Here is a 16,202-nt window from a genome sequence, read left to right as displayed (position 1 = left end):
TGGGTGGGTGGATAACTTCAAAGCAATTTGGGTCCCCTGCATTTGTTTGTGATGAAGACTACCTGCTGATCAACCTAAATGCATTTCATCATCCCTCTCAAGGCTGCCACATGTTTTGACTAACAAGGGACAGGTGGTTGTATAAGAATATATTTGGATAGAGGAATGCATCCAATGGCGGAGGCACGTTTGGCTTCATGTGGGCAATTGCCCACACTAGCCTATCCAAATTCTCTTATTTTATATAGATGTTTCATGATTATTTTATTAATTTTTATATTGACGAAGTTAAAATGTTGCTCACATCCCTTGCGTGATTGTGTGGCAAATTCAGTTGGTGGCTGTTCTATGTCTAGGACTGTACACGAGCAGCAGAGCTTGACTCAACTTGTATATTGCTCAGCTTGAGCTCCACTCGATAGGCCAAGCTCTGGCTCGACCTCGATTCATTTAATCTTGTTTACCAACTCTTCGTTTGACTTGACCTTTTTCCTCAAAAACAAAAAACAAAGAGATAACGTAGTAGATTAAACAAGCTTACTCTAGTTTAATTGAATCGAGTTCATATAACTGGAACTTGATTCGATTCTAAGCTCTAGTTTCCGGTTGAGCTTGAGATTGAGTTGACTCGACTCCTTTGTACAGCCCTATCTATGTGTTTGCATCGCTGATCCAACATACGTGATTGAATCCTGGGTTCATTTAGAGCATCTTTATTTAGTCATTCAACAACATCTAGTGTTAGGCTGATTAGAATATATATATATATATATATGTGTGTGTGTGAAAGTGCCAAACATCGACAACTTCGAGCAACCTGAACTGTTCAATCTTGTTAGGTCAGAGGTCATAGATGAATGTAATGGTGTAGCCATATGGTGGCTGGTGTCGGTAGTTGCCCATACCATTCTTACAAAATTAGTTTAATATATATGTTAATGTTTTGACATATTTGATTGTTATAGTGCACCAAAAAAATTATGGGTATTGAATGAGTGCCCCCAATAGAAAAAAATTTCGACTTCACTAGTGGATGAATGGTGGCCACCTGTCTTTGATTGGAGATATGCATCTCCATCTTAAAATGGGCAAACGATGACCTTTAGATTATGCATCAGCTTTTTAAGTTGTCTTTGTTAATTTGAAATAAATGTGGAATATATGGAAATATAAAAAAAAAAAATCCAGAACATCTTCGATCTAGGTCATATTCTAGAGACAACAATGCCAAGAGAGGGGATGTTAATTAATATTGTTAGCGCCTCCACTCGGCAGGGTCCTAAAATCGCGGGATTAAGTTATGGAGATGATGGACAAATGGGTTGTGCCGTCATTATTAACGTGCGCGGTAGGATGCACGAAGGAGAATGGACTGTCTTGGAACGCATACTTAGTTTTCATAAAGATTATGGAGGTGACTATGTTATTGTCTCCCCCACTAAAGAGTGGGTAAGGAAAACTCGACAACAACTGGAAGGTAGAAGACTACATTTTTGCTGGAATGGGTGTCTTCAAAATGTTCACATGCGTCTTACTGTAAAGCAGGGGGCTGCGACTGTTGACATAGGTCGTTTAATTATGGAACATGCCAGTGATACTCATGATTATTTTGCTGATTTGAAAATGAATATGCATAGACCGTAGGATATGGTTGTCCTCAATTTTTTGTGAAGGGTTGGGTCAATCCTTTGTGCGTATTGTTGAGGTCCTTTCTGGCCTTCCCTTGTACATATCCATTTTGTTGGAATAAAGGTAGGGGGCCTAACCCCCAAGCAAGCTCTTTACTTCAACAATGCCAAGAGTACCAATTTTGAAGTATCTTTAGTTAACAATTTGATTTACACATTTAATTTTGTTATTGTCAAAAATGGTATAAAATTTGAACGTTTTACATTCGTGTACATAAGCCAATTTAGTCATTAATGTACGCGGTAGATATACAAAAACTAAATATAATGTCTTGTCATTCATTTAATCGTGCCTAGTATCTAATGAGGGTACTATATCAAATAATATGAATCTACAAATTTTAAATATATAGCCTGATCTTATGGAGGGCTACGCAGCCAAGCAAAGCGATTGGGTAGGTCAAACATCTATTTCAGAATCGGATATTGCGCCGCTCAATCGGATTCAAATCCAGATTCTCTTTTAAATAATTATCCGCTCAGGTAACAAGTATCAATATGACCAGTTAACTTTTCCTATAACTACCATCCATCTTTACATGCCATGATGAAGTTGGAATACAGTTAAAGACATCGAATTTGGATGTTGAATCTACAGGTCCAATTCAGTTATAGTATGTACATATATTTTTCATTTGCATTTGAATCTAAATTCGATACGTATATGTAAACATCCAATAAATTGGATATAACAAACTTAAGGGTACACTCTGATTCGAATCTGATTCATTGATATATATGATTCAGTTTAATTGCCAAGGATGCTACTTTTCTGAATTGGACATACACGACACTCAAGTTGAAGTGTATACTGTAAGACTGTCGAGGTGCTTGCAACAGCTTGGTTCCAAAGGACCGAAGAAAAGGGAGTGGCTTTGCCTTTGGTGTACCATTTTTTATTGGTAGATAACCAAAGTAGAGAGCAGTCTTCCGGCTTCACTTGCATGCAAAGACCCGTCTACTTATGCGCTTACATATCTTAAAGCTTAGGGTTTTCTAAAACAAGACTCCTTGTAAACCAAAACGATTTGAGAAAATAGAGGGGAAAAGCCGAAATTATATTGTAATTGTGAAGCTTTTAGCTATGGTTAGACTAATGTTATATATATATATATATATATTAGCTATGGTAAAGCTCTTAATTTGGAAGTCTAGCTTTTCCTCACTCAAGTCATAAACTCTTGAGCTTGAACTCATTCAGAATTTTCTTACCAATTCAGCTATAGTCATATATTTTTTTCTTTCCTTACTAGTATAAATAAGGTAATTCTTTTCCTTTGATGACTAAGGTAATTGGCCAAATTAGCATCAAATGAGGACAAAAAATGGGTGGGTCTGATACTTGAGAAAGAAGGGAGAAAAAAAGGGGAAGCATTAAATTAAACAAATTTGTTTTTCTAAAATACTTATTTATTTTCCTTCCAATCTTTTCATTTTTAGAGCGATTGGAATTATCCATTTGCTTATTTTCCTTTCTCTTTCTTTCCTTCTTCCTCATCCAAGTACAATATAATCTAATTCAATCCTTTGATTTCCTTAGTTTTTAAATTTATTTCTTCCTCTATAATTAAACTTATAAACACAATTATTTCTTCCTTCTTTTTTTTTTGAAATTCATGGATCTAATATAGCATGCTTTTATTGATATAGCAAAAGATCAATGGTAAAATTCACGGTTCATCAGGATCTTAGGTTTGACATTTAAGAGCCTTATTTTACTTGTTTGCATTAAGAAAACCTCAGATTTAAGATCAGAAGGTCTGATCTTAAATCTGATCCTTTTTTAATGCAAATAAGTAAAGTAAGGTTCTTAAGTTCACGATTCTCAAATCAAGGATCCATGCTAAAATCCGTGGTTCATCTAACTAAGGACTTAATTAAGATCCTTACTTTGCTTATTTGTATTTAAAAAACATCGGATTTAAGATAAGAAGGGGGAGGACTTGATCTCAAATTCACCATTCCTCAATCGCTAGGATCTTGAATCCGAAGCTATAAATGCCCGGAAACCATGACATCTTCCACCTAGCTCGGGTTTAGATCTGCGAATTTGAAAGTCCGACCACTCCTCCTCCTCCTCCCGAAATCAGATCTCAAATTTGATTTTGGATTTGAAATCCACGTTAGGAGTAGATCTAAGATCCATAATTTGATAAAACTTGGACTTCAAATCTATTCGAATCTGAGATCCATAAAGAATCAAAGGCAACAAAGGAAGAAGGCAACGGCAAATAGCATAGTCTCATTACTTTGAAAAACAAAGAGGAGAGAGAAACATTACAATGGAGGAAGTGGAGAAAAGAGAGAGAGGCCATGGCGATGACTCTACGACTCCAGCTGGCCGTACCAGATGCCCTGGATCTTGACGTCTTTGGCCGCCTTCGCACCCAGATCTGTGTCCGACGGCTGGAGGCTCTCGAACACGCCGATGATCTCGCCGGTCTCCGGTTTGGTCTGCGTCACGCTCAGCGTGATCTTCCCCCTCGAAGACGACGCGTCCTTGTTGTTTTCCTTCACCAGCTCCTCCTCGTCTCCCCTGCCTCCAGCGGGCAGAGCCACGGCGTTGTCGTACCCGGCGGAGCCACCCCGTCCCTTGGGGTCCAAGAAGGACGAGCCACGGTAGGAGGGCACCAGGAAGTCTCCGCTGAAGCTCTCGGGCTTGCCGGTGGCCACGAGCTCCTTCACGGTGAAGAGGAAGGGGACGCGCTCGCCGCCGGGAAGCTGAACGGTGACGGCCGCATAGTCGATGCCGTCCTTCTCCTCGAACTTGACGGAGCCGTCCGAGGCGACCTCGAAGGGGCCCTCGATCTCGTCCAGCGTGTAGGTGAGGCGCGTCATGAGCTTAGTCTTCTGGAACTCCGGCGGGGCGTTCTTGCTGACGCCCTCGGCCTTGACCGTGAAGGAGGTCGGCTCGAGGCATAGCTTCTTCAGGTTGTACTTCCCTGCCTTGAAGGCGAAGGACTCGACGCCACCCACTATGGTCGGGCACTGGTTCGCCGTCCCCGTCCCCTTCACCTCCATGTACGTCTTGCTCTGTATCTCGTCGAACGTCAGCCGCTTCGGCACTCCCTCTGCGGTCGCTCCCTGCCACCCATGATTCCCCACTGTTTAATGCTTAGAACAAGACAAATACAGCAGCAACCGCTCTACCCTTTTAGGATGAGAGATCTGGCCACCTAAAATGGCCTCCCGAACAATATAAAACAACCCCAACATGAACTTCTGTTCTTAATTAATCATAATGCTTCTTACAACAATGCTTACAGATGACAGTAAATTTAGAATTGGGAAAAAGAGGGGCTCCTGAACGATTGCTTACCTATAATTCCCTTAAAAAAAAACAACATTATCCATTCGTTTTTCAGAAAGTGATGGTATACATCATGAATTATAAAAGGAGATTCAAAGAGTAAGAGCATCGATGGAGTTCGATTGAGTCCCATCATCTAGACAATCAAATCCATAAATTCGACGTGCCAGGAAGAGCAATATTTCCATATATATGACCATCAAACGCGTTCTGTCGTTGATGGAATCGACAATTCTTTTATGAGCAAACTATAGTAGGAGAGGAAGAACGAAGAAGGGTTGGAACAGAGAGAGAAGAGATTGATGGTGGAGGCGTACCGAAACGACCAAGGCGGAGGTGGCGAGGGCGAGGCCGGCGATCTTGGTGGCGTCGGCGCACTTGTGAGCGAGCTCCTTGAGGTCGTCCTGGAGAGAGCAGGTGAGTCTGGCGGCGGATGGCTCGAAGCCGAAGGCCCTTGAGACGTGGGAGGAGGAAGGCCTGAGCAGCAGCTGGCTGCTGCCTGTCCGGCCAGCGACGCCCAGCTTGGTGGGCTGCATCAAGGTGGCTGCAGCTTGAAGAGATGCCGCCATCTTCGTCTTCCTTCTCCTTCCCTCTTCCCCTCACTACTCCCTTCTCTCCAATGTAAAGTTCGTTTATTTTCTCTCTCTTTTAGCGAAGAAGTCGGAAGATTTCATGGTGGAGGAGAGTGTGCTTGGATAAGGAGATGGATAAGATATCCTGTCATTGGTTGAGGTGAGTTGCAGCGGACCCACACCGCACCTGCTCAGAGGCAGCCGTGAACTTGGGAGCAATGGGAAAATGGGAGAGAGATCCTCTCTCCCGGGACATCGCCTCCTCCTATTGGTTGAGGTGGGCTTCTCAAGCTTATCTATTGCCATCGTTCTTTTTTTCTCTCTCATCATTTTTTGTAAAAAATAAAATAAAATATTTACAGGCCTCCCCTTGCCATAATCTTAAAATGTGCCTCAAATTTCTGGTTTGTCTCATGCAAGCCACAACCATGAGTCACAATTAGTCTACCTACCAGGGGCTGCACATGAAATCTTATTTTCATATGTCATAATCCTCTTTGTAAGTTAAAAACGAGTGAGTTGGGGTTTGGCTAAGAGGAAAACAGGTTAGGGAGTATTGGAATGATCGGCTTCCAGTTTTGTGAAAGTTTGGTTCTGAAAACAAAGTATTTTTTAATGAGTTTGGGAAACCTGACTTATATGTTTGTGTGACACACCCCAAATATTTACAATAAATGACCCAAGGCAGAGGTCAGATTTTTCACTCCCTTTTGAAAAGAAAAAAAAAAGATTTTGTAAAGAATAAGCTTTTTCTCAAACCTAATTTTGATCTGTAATACTTTAAAAACACTGTGTTTTCAAGGCAAAATATTCTTCGTAGACTTCAAATTTGTTCAGATTTCATGGTTTCAAAGTATCAAAAGCAGACATAGTACCCTAACGGATAAGTGAAAAGCTTTGCTTTCATCTTGGGCAGTGGAAGAAGAGTTTTAACTAAGTTTAGGAAACATATGTCAACCTTTATTTAACTGTTTTTTGGTAAAATTGAAGTCTATCTAAGAATGACCTGCCTGCCTTTTAATGCTTCCTTTTAATGTATCAGTGGGAAATATAAGTTTTAAAATTTGGTAGTCAGCCTGCCTTCGAGTACCCGAGGTCAGATGACAGCAATCAAATGACCTGCCTTGGATGACTAAGGATTATGTTTTTCTATACAAAAATACGCGTTAATACTTAAAAAGATCGCTGATGCAAGAAGGAGAAAAGAACACAGTAAACGTTTATTTAAAAAAAAAAAGTTGGAAAATTATCACTGGAATATATGGTCCTCATTTGAAAGATAAAGTTGAAATATAAAGACTTGCAACAAGTCAGATTTCCTTTTGCATAGATGCTAAAGATAGACTGTGCCCATTACTGTTGAAATATAAAGACTTATTCCTTTTGCTTAGATCCTTAAAAAAGACTATGTCCTTTACTGTGGGATAGAGCAGTGTAAAATCTTAAACCGCACCCATATATACCAACCTCATGTAAGGGAAATTTCAGTAATTTTCAAGAAAAAATGGACAATTTTAAAGATTTTAAAATGAACAGTTTAGAGATTTTATTTTTTACAATTTTCAGAAAAGGCTTCTTCCAGGGCATTTTGGCCATTTCAGAATGTCGGCTTCCTTTTTGTGGCTCATCGACATCTTAAAAGCAGTATTGAAAATAATGCCTTATCGCATCGCTCCCTTGGTAGCAACTGGTAGGATAGGACACTCTTTTCCTTTTTTTGAGTTTTAAAAATAACAAAAAATATATCAAATTGGTTTTAATACACATGATGTGCCTGCTGATACGCTCTAATAAAGTGCTAATAAAAAACTATATTTTTGCATGAAATGTGCATGGGCATGAGACCGATGAAGCTGATATCCCCCAGAAGGAAAATGTAAAGCTCGAGTGCATTTGTTCTTGCTGAAATGTTCAGGTGAACCAAAACAACCCCAGCCATCAATGGAAAGCAAAACAGACGCAAAAGCCAATTAAATTATGACATTAACAACTCGTCCCCGGAAGGTAGAAGCAGAATTCAAAGCAAGTGCACTAGGTCAAATCTGATTGCCGGGAGCAGTGAACCGATTGAACTGAACTATCGTAAAACCAAATTCTCATGGTCTTGACAACACAGCTAATTCAGAACATCACATAAGCTATTCCAGCTTGTGACATGTCCATCGCTAAATAAACAGCAAGCTGTTCAAATGTGTCCAATAAAAAGCAAAAATAGCAGCCAGGACTTCACATTGTGTTTTCGCAGATGAACAACAGGACAAACATCAGTTTTGTTCATCGATACAGTATAAGCTTCCTGTATGAAGAGTAGTAACTATCAACCACCAAGGGTCATTTATGTCATCTCATCTCATCAACCTCTGAAACTCCCCTGCATATTTCCATGAGAAAAAGATTTTAGCAAAAAGCAAACTACAAATCAGCAAGAGGACCAGCTCTGCTACCTAGTTATATCAAAAGAAAGCAATAAACCTATGAAGTTAGCCAGATTCAAATCTCCGTTTACAAGAATTAGTGTTTAAAATTAGTTATAATTTGGGTCAAGCAAGAAGTAGGCCACTAGCCTGATAGAAGCAACAGAGAACCTCATCCAATTATAAGTCATTTTGTAAATTACCTCCCATTGAAATCGAAGGAACAGTCAACTACTAATAACTAATCAGATGCCAAGACATCTCTCAAAATTAAATTTGAAAAACCAATCAAGACGCCCATAGTCTTAAGTCATAGCCTTAAAGGGGAGAAAGACAATCATGATTACACATTAAAAGACGAATTACTAAGATTTTGTCAGAACGTCCAAAGCCTTAAACTCTAAAAAGAGATTTGACTTGCCAAATCCTATAAAAATGAATGGAACAGCACAGGGTTCTTGCAGAAGGGAACGGTGTAGAATGGATAGCTAAGTGCAAATGGATCTGCGACAGATCAACTGTACAAATGGATATCAGACCCGAGTCAGAAAACAGACCAACACAACATGGCAAAACATTCATACGTCTCTGGCTTATTTGCAACATTGGAAGAAATACCAGTAAAGGGCATCATTATTATTTGCCCCTCAAACAAATTGTCAGTGTAAGTGGAAATGCTGTAAGAGAACAAAACATTAAAAAAGACTCTTTAATGACACTTTCTGGCTTTAAACATGCTCCAAGTGCCTACTTCAAGTTTTCATTTCACATAGTTTCTAGCTAAACCTGAATATTGGTTTATCAGAACAAAATGTAAACATGCACTACTATAACTTGCGTTACCTTTGTGACATGATTTGCCACCAAGATGAGCAACGAACAATAAATTCATGCAATGAAATAAATAACTTCAGCAGCAGAAAAAATAGAAGTATCTGACAACAGTTGAAAACACTCCCTTCAACCCCTTTACTGACCAAGTTTATTCCAAACAAGATATGAGCAAAAGTACGTTACTGGTTAGAATTGGACAGTAGGCAATCTCCTAGCAGAATTCACAAATGATTGTTCATAACTTCATATACAGCACCCACTGTAAGATGGTCCAGCACCAAGAGAATAACACTCATTCTCAATATTCACTCTTAGGTACTAACATAAGGAAAGATCAATATCTTAGAAATCACAAAATGGTGTGATATACAGCTCAACATCCAAATCAACATTTATATACATGACTAGGAACCAAACTACATTCATAAAAATGAAGAGTCGCAAGATAAATGACCAGAACATTTCAATCCATCATTTCAGCAGCAAGCAGCCTAGGCAGTTTAAGCAAGGATTCGAACAAGCTCTAACATAAGTCCCTAGTCTACAATCTGAAGCCATGTTCATGGACAGGGTGTGAATTTTCTGAGAGCAAATGAAACAGAAAAAGAAACAAGATCATAAAAAAGTACCAAGTTTTTTTAACAACTTGTGCAGAAAAAGGAAATGCTACTCCAACTTAACTTCCTGATCAATTTGATCAACCCCAAAGACTCTGCTGGTCAAGGCATTCGGTACCAAACATATGATATTAAAGGAAAAAATTTGACATACGAAATTCACTGTAAGTTCCTTAAAACCTTAAACATATGAATTGACAAGTAATCCTACCAAAGAAGACCTTTTGTTAGAATTGCCATTTGTTCAGTTTGTATCAGGCTATTACTTCAGAATATGAACCCGATTACAAACCACAGAAATTATGCATTCAATTGAGATAAATTAAATAAAATAAAGTGATTTGTGCGGCATTATTCTAAAGCTTGCCACTTCACGTGGTCACTAAAAGCTTCTTATAGATTCCACTTATTTCCCACAATCTTCATCAGAATTTTCTTTCACATAATGTCTCATAACAATATAGTCAACCTCCCAAGCATAGTCTCAAATTTCAGAAATAGAAAACCTCATTGCTTCTCTCTAAACTAGTAAAGGTCACTAGGACAAGAAGTAAAGATGGTGTATAGTGTATACAAAGAATAAGAGTATAATCCATACATTAAAGAATAACAAGCATTGTATTCCCCAGGAGAAGCGGAATTAGATGACTATCTGTCAACTCAACCTTAAGATGGACATCATCTTTATTGAAATATTTTGCAAAAAAAGGAGATAAAAGCATTAATATAACAACCGACCCACTTTCGGGCTCGGGCCCCTGATTCGACGGATCCCAACAAAATCAGCAGAGCAAAGATAAAACAACAAAGACATACACCATTATCAAATGAACTAAATTAATTAGTTCAATACGCTTTCCAAACTGACTCAACATCATCGTTAATTGCAAAGTAAATGGCGATATGCGATTCAGGCAGCGGCGCGTGCAGCATTGTACCGAAATCGTGTTCACCTAGCAGGGTCAAATCGGCAAAAGTACTTGCATTAGCATCCAGGTCAGCCTCAACAAATAGTAGTTGGATAATCGCTAATGTGTCCATAAATTTCGTTTCTGGAATGCGGCACTTCAACTGGAAACCATCGTCATTGCGAATGGGGTCAAGTAACCACCAGGCAGTTCCAACTTTCATGGTGAGGTGAAAACTTCAGACCTACTTGTTTAGCAAATTCTACCTCTCGGAGATAGATCGTTGGAGACCAAGTATGATCGGCTGGATGGCCGAATGCTCAGGTGTGTTCAAGACTCATCGTTGGAGCGATCTGAGTCAGAACAGTTCTGTCAGCAACCCTCACCATTCCGAGGGATTGGATTGCAAGCGCAAATGGAGCCAGTACTTCGAACGGATGTGGCACCATCCGCTTTCTTCGAAATTTTACACCTTCAAACTTGCAAATAGTACGTACTTTTAAATACATACAGACACAAACGCCATACACGATATGGTTAGCGAGAGTGTTAGCTCGCATGTCAATTTCCATATCTGGCAAGACTTGTGCCTTGCAAAGCAAGCGCTTAAGGACCGCTCTTAGCATACCAGCGACAGTTGCTCAATGGCATGCATGTCGAGTGGGATAAACGTCGGTGTTGGGATGATTTGCTCTCTTTGATAGAACAATCCTAAAACACCTTCATATTTTAAATAAAATTCAAACGGCGCGCTACTTCCAATTGGTTCATCTGTCTTCTTTGGAACAGGTGGGATCTCAGGATCCTTAGGAGGAGGTTGCGATTATGTCCTTAAAGTAGCTTTCTTAGCTACGGGAGGCTCAAGAGATGATGCAACAGTTGATGCAGGGACTGGTTCGTCATGTGTCACGCTCTCAAGGGCATCTAGTGCGGCTTCTTTCTTCTCCTTGGGGTTCTTCGTCTGTTCCATCGCAATTTACCGTTGTAATGTGTCAACGCTTGATGATGCAGTGGTAAGATGAAATCAAACTCTGGTTATCTACTCAAAATCTACACCCACAGAACACGAATGTGGTTAGATGTCTAGTTTCTGTACAACTTTATGATCTCCATAATAAAGCTAACTAAGACGCGATGGAACCAGAGTTTAGCAACTAGACATCTAACCACATTCCTGTTCTGTGGGTGCAGATTCATAAAGCTTGTAAATTGCGATGGAACCAATTGGCTAAGAAAGCTACTTTAAGGAAAGAAGCGCAACCTCCTCCTAAAGATCCTGAGATGCCACCTGTTCCAAAGAAGACAGATGAACCAATTGGAAGTAGCGCGCCGTTTGAATTTTATTTAAAATCTGAAGGTGTTTTAGGATTGTTCTATCAAAGAGAGCAAATCATCCCAACACCGACGTTTATCCCACTTGACATGCTTGTCATTGAGCAACGTGTCGCTGGTATGCTAAAAGCGGTCCTTAAATGCTTGCTTCGCAAGGCACAAGTCTTGCTGGATATGGAAACTGACATGAAAGCTAACACTCTCGCTAACCATATCGTGTATGGCGTTTGCGTCTGTATGTATTTAAAAATACGTACTATCTGCAAGTTTGAAGGTGTAAAATTTCGAAGAAAGCCAATGGTGCCACATCCATTCGAAGTACCGGCTCCATTTGCACTTGCAATCCAATCCCTCGGAATAGTGAGGGTCGCTGACAGAACTGTTCTGACTCAGATCGCTCCAACGATGAGTCATGAACACACCCAGGCATTCGGCCATCCAGCCGATCATACTTGGTCTCCAACGATCTATCTCCGAGAGGTAGAATTTGCTAAACAAGTAGGTCTGAAGTTTTCAACTCCTGACCTCACCATGAAAGTTGGAACTGCCTGGTGGTTACGTGACCCCATTCGCAATGACGATGGATTCTAGTTGAAGAACCGCATTCCAGAAACGAAATTTACGGATGCATTAGCGATCATCCGACTACTATTTGTTGAGGCTGACCTGGATGCTAATGCAAGTACTTTTGCCGACCTGACCCTGCTAGGTGAACACGATTTCGGTACAATGCTGCACGCGCCGCTGCCTGAATCGCATATCGCCATTTACTTTGCAATTAACGATGACGTTGAGTCAGTTTGGAAAGCGTATTGAACTAATTAATTTAGTTCATTTGATAATGGTGTATGTCTTTGTTGTTTTATCTTTGCTCTGCTGATTTTGTTGGGATCCGTCGAATCAGGGGCCCGAGCCCGAAAGTGGGTCGGTTGTTATAGTGGTATCAAAGCCGGTTCAACACTCGGACCTGGGGTCCCACACGCGCGAACGCGTGTGCCTTAAGGGGGGTGAATTATAACACCCTAAAAATTTAGTCCTGTATCGAAGATTGTGAGAGATCTTCATGAGTTTATAAAGGGAGTTCTTGATGAGATGATTGTCCTGGTTCCTACCATATTTAGGTCTGAAGTCGACACTGCTAGGGGGCGGGTTGGGATCTGCCAGACCAGGGGCCCAAGCCCAGGAGTGGGTTGGGTTGTTATAATTAATACCTATAAAAAAAAAGATCTGAAATGACATTGACATGTTCTCATGAATCCAATATGGCAAAGGATGTACTTGCACTGAAATGACATTGACATGTTCTCATGAATCCAATATGGCAAAGGATGTACTTGCATAGAAATGACAGAAAGAGCAAGCATGAAACAGATATTAAATAGTATATTTAGAAGCAACAACCTTTCATTTGGACCACCTCAGATTCTGCATCTTTATTTTATCAAAATAAAAAGGGTATCTGGTCCAGAACCATATTAACTCTAAGCCACGATAGACTATCCAAGTTGGACTCGTTAAAAGTTGTAAAATCTGTTCTTATATTCTTTGAAGTTTGAAGTTCTTACAGATTTACTCTATTTGTGGATTATACATTCCACTGCAAGATTTTAACAATCTTAATCAATCAATACATGAAAAGGAGATGATCTGTAAAAATGCAGAGCACTTAGCTGAATATACAGTGTCACGTATAATATTACATGCCAGCACCTGGTTTATAGTTTAAAATTTCAAATGTACAGAAGAAAAAATATACAATAACCTTATTATCATTGGCACATGGATGAAAAGGTTAAAGAACATGGGAACAAACACATAGACTAATATGATATATATAATGAAAATCGTTCCTAGCAAGCAGTAAATAAACATATACAAGCAACTGTTTAGACCTATGTTCTAGATGACAGTACATGAATCACCATCAGTGCATACGCATTTTTCAATATGTTAACATCACTAAAATGAATCCTAGACTTGCCTATCGAAATATCATTATTTTTTTTTCCATCAAAGGGAATCAAATATCATTATTAGTGAGGCAATCATAACCTTACATAGTACTTTTTTTTCTACTGATATCAAAGTTCAAAACATAAAATAAATTCTAGAAACAAAATCGTAATACTAGTGTCTTAATCATAACATGACCTTATCATCCTCCCTTTTCTGATGAGTTCAAACATACAATTGCTGTGACTGATCACATATCAGAAAGGCCCAAAGCAAAAGACAGTAAAAGTCGTCTGTCATTAGCAAACTAAAAATAACCTCTTCCACTACAAGAATCCGCATTTTAGCCCAAAACACTTAATACTTACATGGAAAACATATTTTCTCCTGCTTACTTCATTATTTGACCATGTAATTGTAGAAGAACGTTCACTAAACAACTTCTAGAGATCAACTAACACGTCATGTGTCAAAAATGACAAGATCCAACAGAATAGACAACTTCCTCTAAGGTGCGACATTTAACGCATGACCATCAAATGCGAGCGGTGTACAAACGAAGTAAAATAGCTTTACAGACTACAACCAAAAAGAAACCAAAACAAAGGCCTTCTGTATTAAGTGGGCAGGCGTTTATATCACTCAAATAAGAAAAAAAATGTGGGTAGGGCGCGAAATCAACGAAAACAGGAAAAGATGGATTTACCGAGGATTGAGAGGAGAACAAGAGGACGAAAGGGAGGGATCATCAGAACTCCAGCTTCAGTTCCTCCTTACTATCCGAGAGATAATGGAGGACGTAGGGGGTGGCGCGGATGACGGCGACGGCAACGCCTAGAATGGTGAGATGCTTCTTGAGCTCTCTGTACGCCGTTGCCTTGTCCGGCCGGCGAGGAATAGCTCCCAGAAACATCGTTCTCTCCCTCTCTCTCTCTCTGACTAGGGTTTTCGGGGGAAGGCACCAAGGCGGGTCAGGGCCTTACTTAGAAATAGCCCCGCTTGTGGAGTGTGAACATTACGAACTGCAGACTTTATGCACCGATTGATAAATAGAGTTTGTACCGTTTTTAACTATAGTAAATAACATCATCGATTCATTTTTAATCATATTTGAATTAGTTATTTTATATTAATATAAAAAGTAGCTAGGAGAATTTTGTTTTGATTAGTGTTAGAAATCTATGCAGAAAATACTTAGGCGTGCTTGCAAAATTAAGTATGTTTCGCATATTCTTTTGTAGAGGGTAAAAAATAATTTCCTCACCACTTGTCATTTAACTTCATATAGATTTACTGATGTTTCTAATTAACTATAAAAATCTATCAAAGCTACCTTTTTTAGGTATGTTTCGAAAAAATTTCTATCTATTATTTATATTAGCAGATTGCTTTCAATGTAACTCCGAGGCATCCTACACATGCACTTATTAGAAAGAGCTGTGTGGGATTCAATAACAAATTAAAGGTAATGGTGGACAATATTTTTGTTAAATTTATGTATCAGTTGATGTTGAGTTTTTTATAGTCTAAAATACCACTTCTGTGACTGTCTAGGATTCCTACTGTGGGTAACAAGAATTTTCTCTATAATAAGTTTTAAACAACTTAATAAAAATTCATATATTTACAAATATTTTTTACGGTCGAAAAGTCACAAAAAGGTGAATACATTACATAGAAAACTGCCATAAAAGAATATAGTCTGTTGAATATACCCTCCAAATGGTGCCATTATTCTTTTATTTTTTTCCCAATAGTATCAAATTAGGCCGTAAACAATCATTTTCATCTTTGTTATACCATATTAGGCTTTCCATTAGAAGTGTGCTAGACAACAACAGCTAATGCTTGATTATAATTCAATAATTGAAAGAAATAAAAGTATGGTCATTTTCCAGCAAAAAAATATTTGGGTTTTGGTGGTTCCAAATTCCCTGATTGGAGTTCAAGTTCATAAGACAAAGCACATGAATATAGCGTTTAAAAGACTAAGACACCCATTTGCACTTGCAGATCAGATTACAAAGGTCATAAAAGAGTGGTCTACTCATATCAGCTTGCAAAATAAAATCCATCAAAAAACACAATTTTTATTTTGATTTTGGTATTACTAAGCGTAGAAACTGATTTAGGTGGTATTACTAAGCATGGAAACTGATTTATGTGAAATCCTAGTGCCGAGTAAGAGCTGAAGCCTTAGGGCTGCATTGGTGCTTGTTATGGATCTCCCAATGCACATCGGCTAGTATCCAGTTCCAACTCATTTGCACAAGGGGGGACTGGTGTCTATGCCACTCGAACTAGCTACCAGCTGCCTACAAGCGACTGGCCGAAGCCAGACTACCAAGCACCCTAAGCGCAACATAAAAACTGATTTGTGTGGTTATAACCATTTTCGCAACGACATCAAGTGAAATAAGCCATGGAATTGAACTGTTTCTATCAGTTTATATGAGTTGTTTACCAAAAGAGAGCTCCACAAAGATCAGGTTTTGCCTGGATAACTCTCCTGGGAAGACAAAAAATCTATGCCGAAAGTAAGTGAATCAAACACCAAACAAGAAGTCTTGGATA

The 16,202-nt window shown here is 39.2% G+C and overlaps 2 protein-coding genes across 2 annotated transcripts; both read right to left on the bottom strand.

The window, feature by feature from the left end:
- Positions 1-3,902: 3,902 nt before the first annotated feature.
- Positions 3,903-5,658, bottom strand: LOC116253480 (oxygen-evolving enhancer protein 1, chloroplastic). The gene is made up of 2 exons (XM_031628304.2): positions 5,316-5,658; positions 3,903-4,772 (listed from the first exon to the last, which is right to left on the bottom strand). The coding sequence occupies exons 1-2, from the start codon at positions 5,565-5,567 to the stop codon at positions 4,014-4,016; spliced, it is 1,011 nt and encodes a 336-aa protein (XP_031484164.1). The 5' UTR covers positions 5,568-5,658; the 3' UTR covers positions 3,903-4,013.
- A 1,979-nt stretch (positions 5,659-7,637) lies between these two features.
- LOC116252220 (mitochondrial import receptor subunit TOM6 homolog) lies at positions 7,638-14,634 on the bottom strand. The gene is made up of 2 exons (XM_031626342.2): positions 14,335-14,634; positions 7,638-7,941 (listed from the first exon to the last, which is right to left on the bottom strand). Exon 1 carries the CDS (start codon positions 14,539-14,541, stop codon positions 14,377-14,379), a length of 165 nt encoding a protein of 54 aa, XP_031482202.1. The 5' UTR covers positions 14,542-14,634; the 3' UTR covers positions 7,638-7,941; positions 14,335-14,376.
- Between the last annotated feature and the right edge of the window lie 1,568 nt (positions 14,635-16,202).

The sequence above is a fragment of the Nymphaea colorata genome, chromosome 4, assembly GCF_008831285.2.
Source record: "Nymphaea colorata isolate Beijing-Zhang1983 chromosome 4, ASM883128v2, whole genome shotgun sequence".
Lineage (NCBI taxonomy): Eukaryota > Viridiplantae > Streptophyta > Magnoliopsida > Nymphaeales > Nymphaeaceae > Nymphaea > Nymphaea colorata.
The sequence above is the reverse complement of the archived record's forward strand: the minus strand, read 5'-3'. Positions and strand labels throughout refer to the sequence as shown.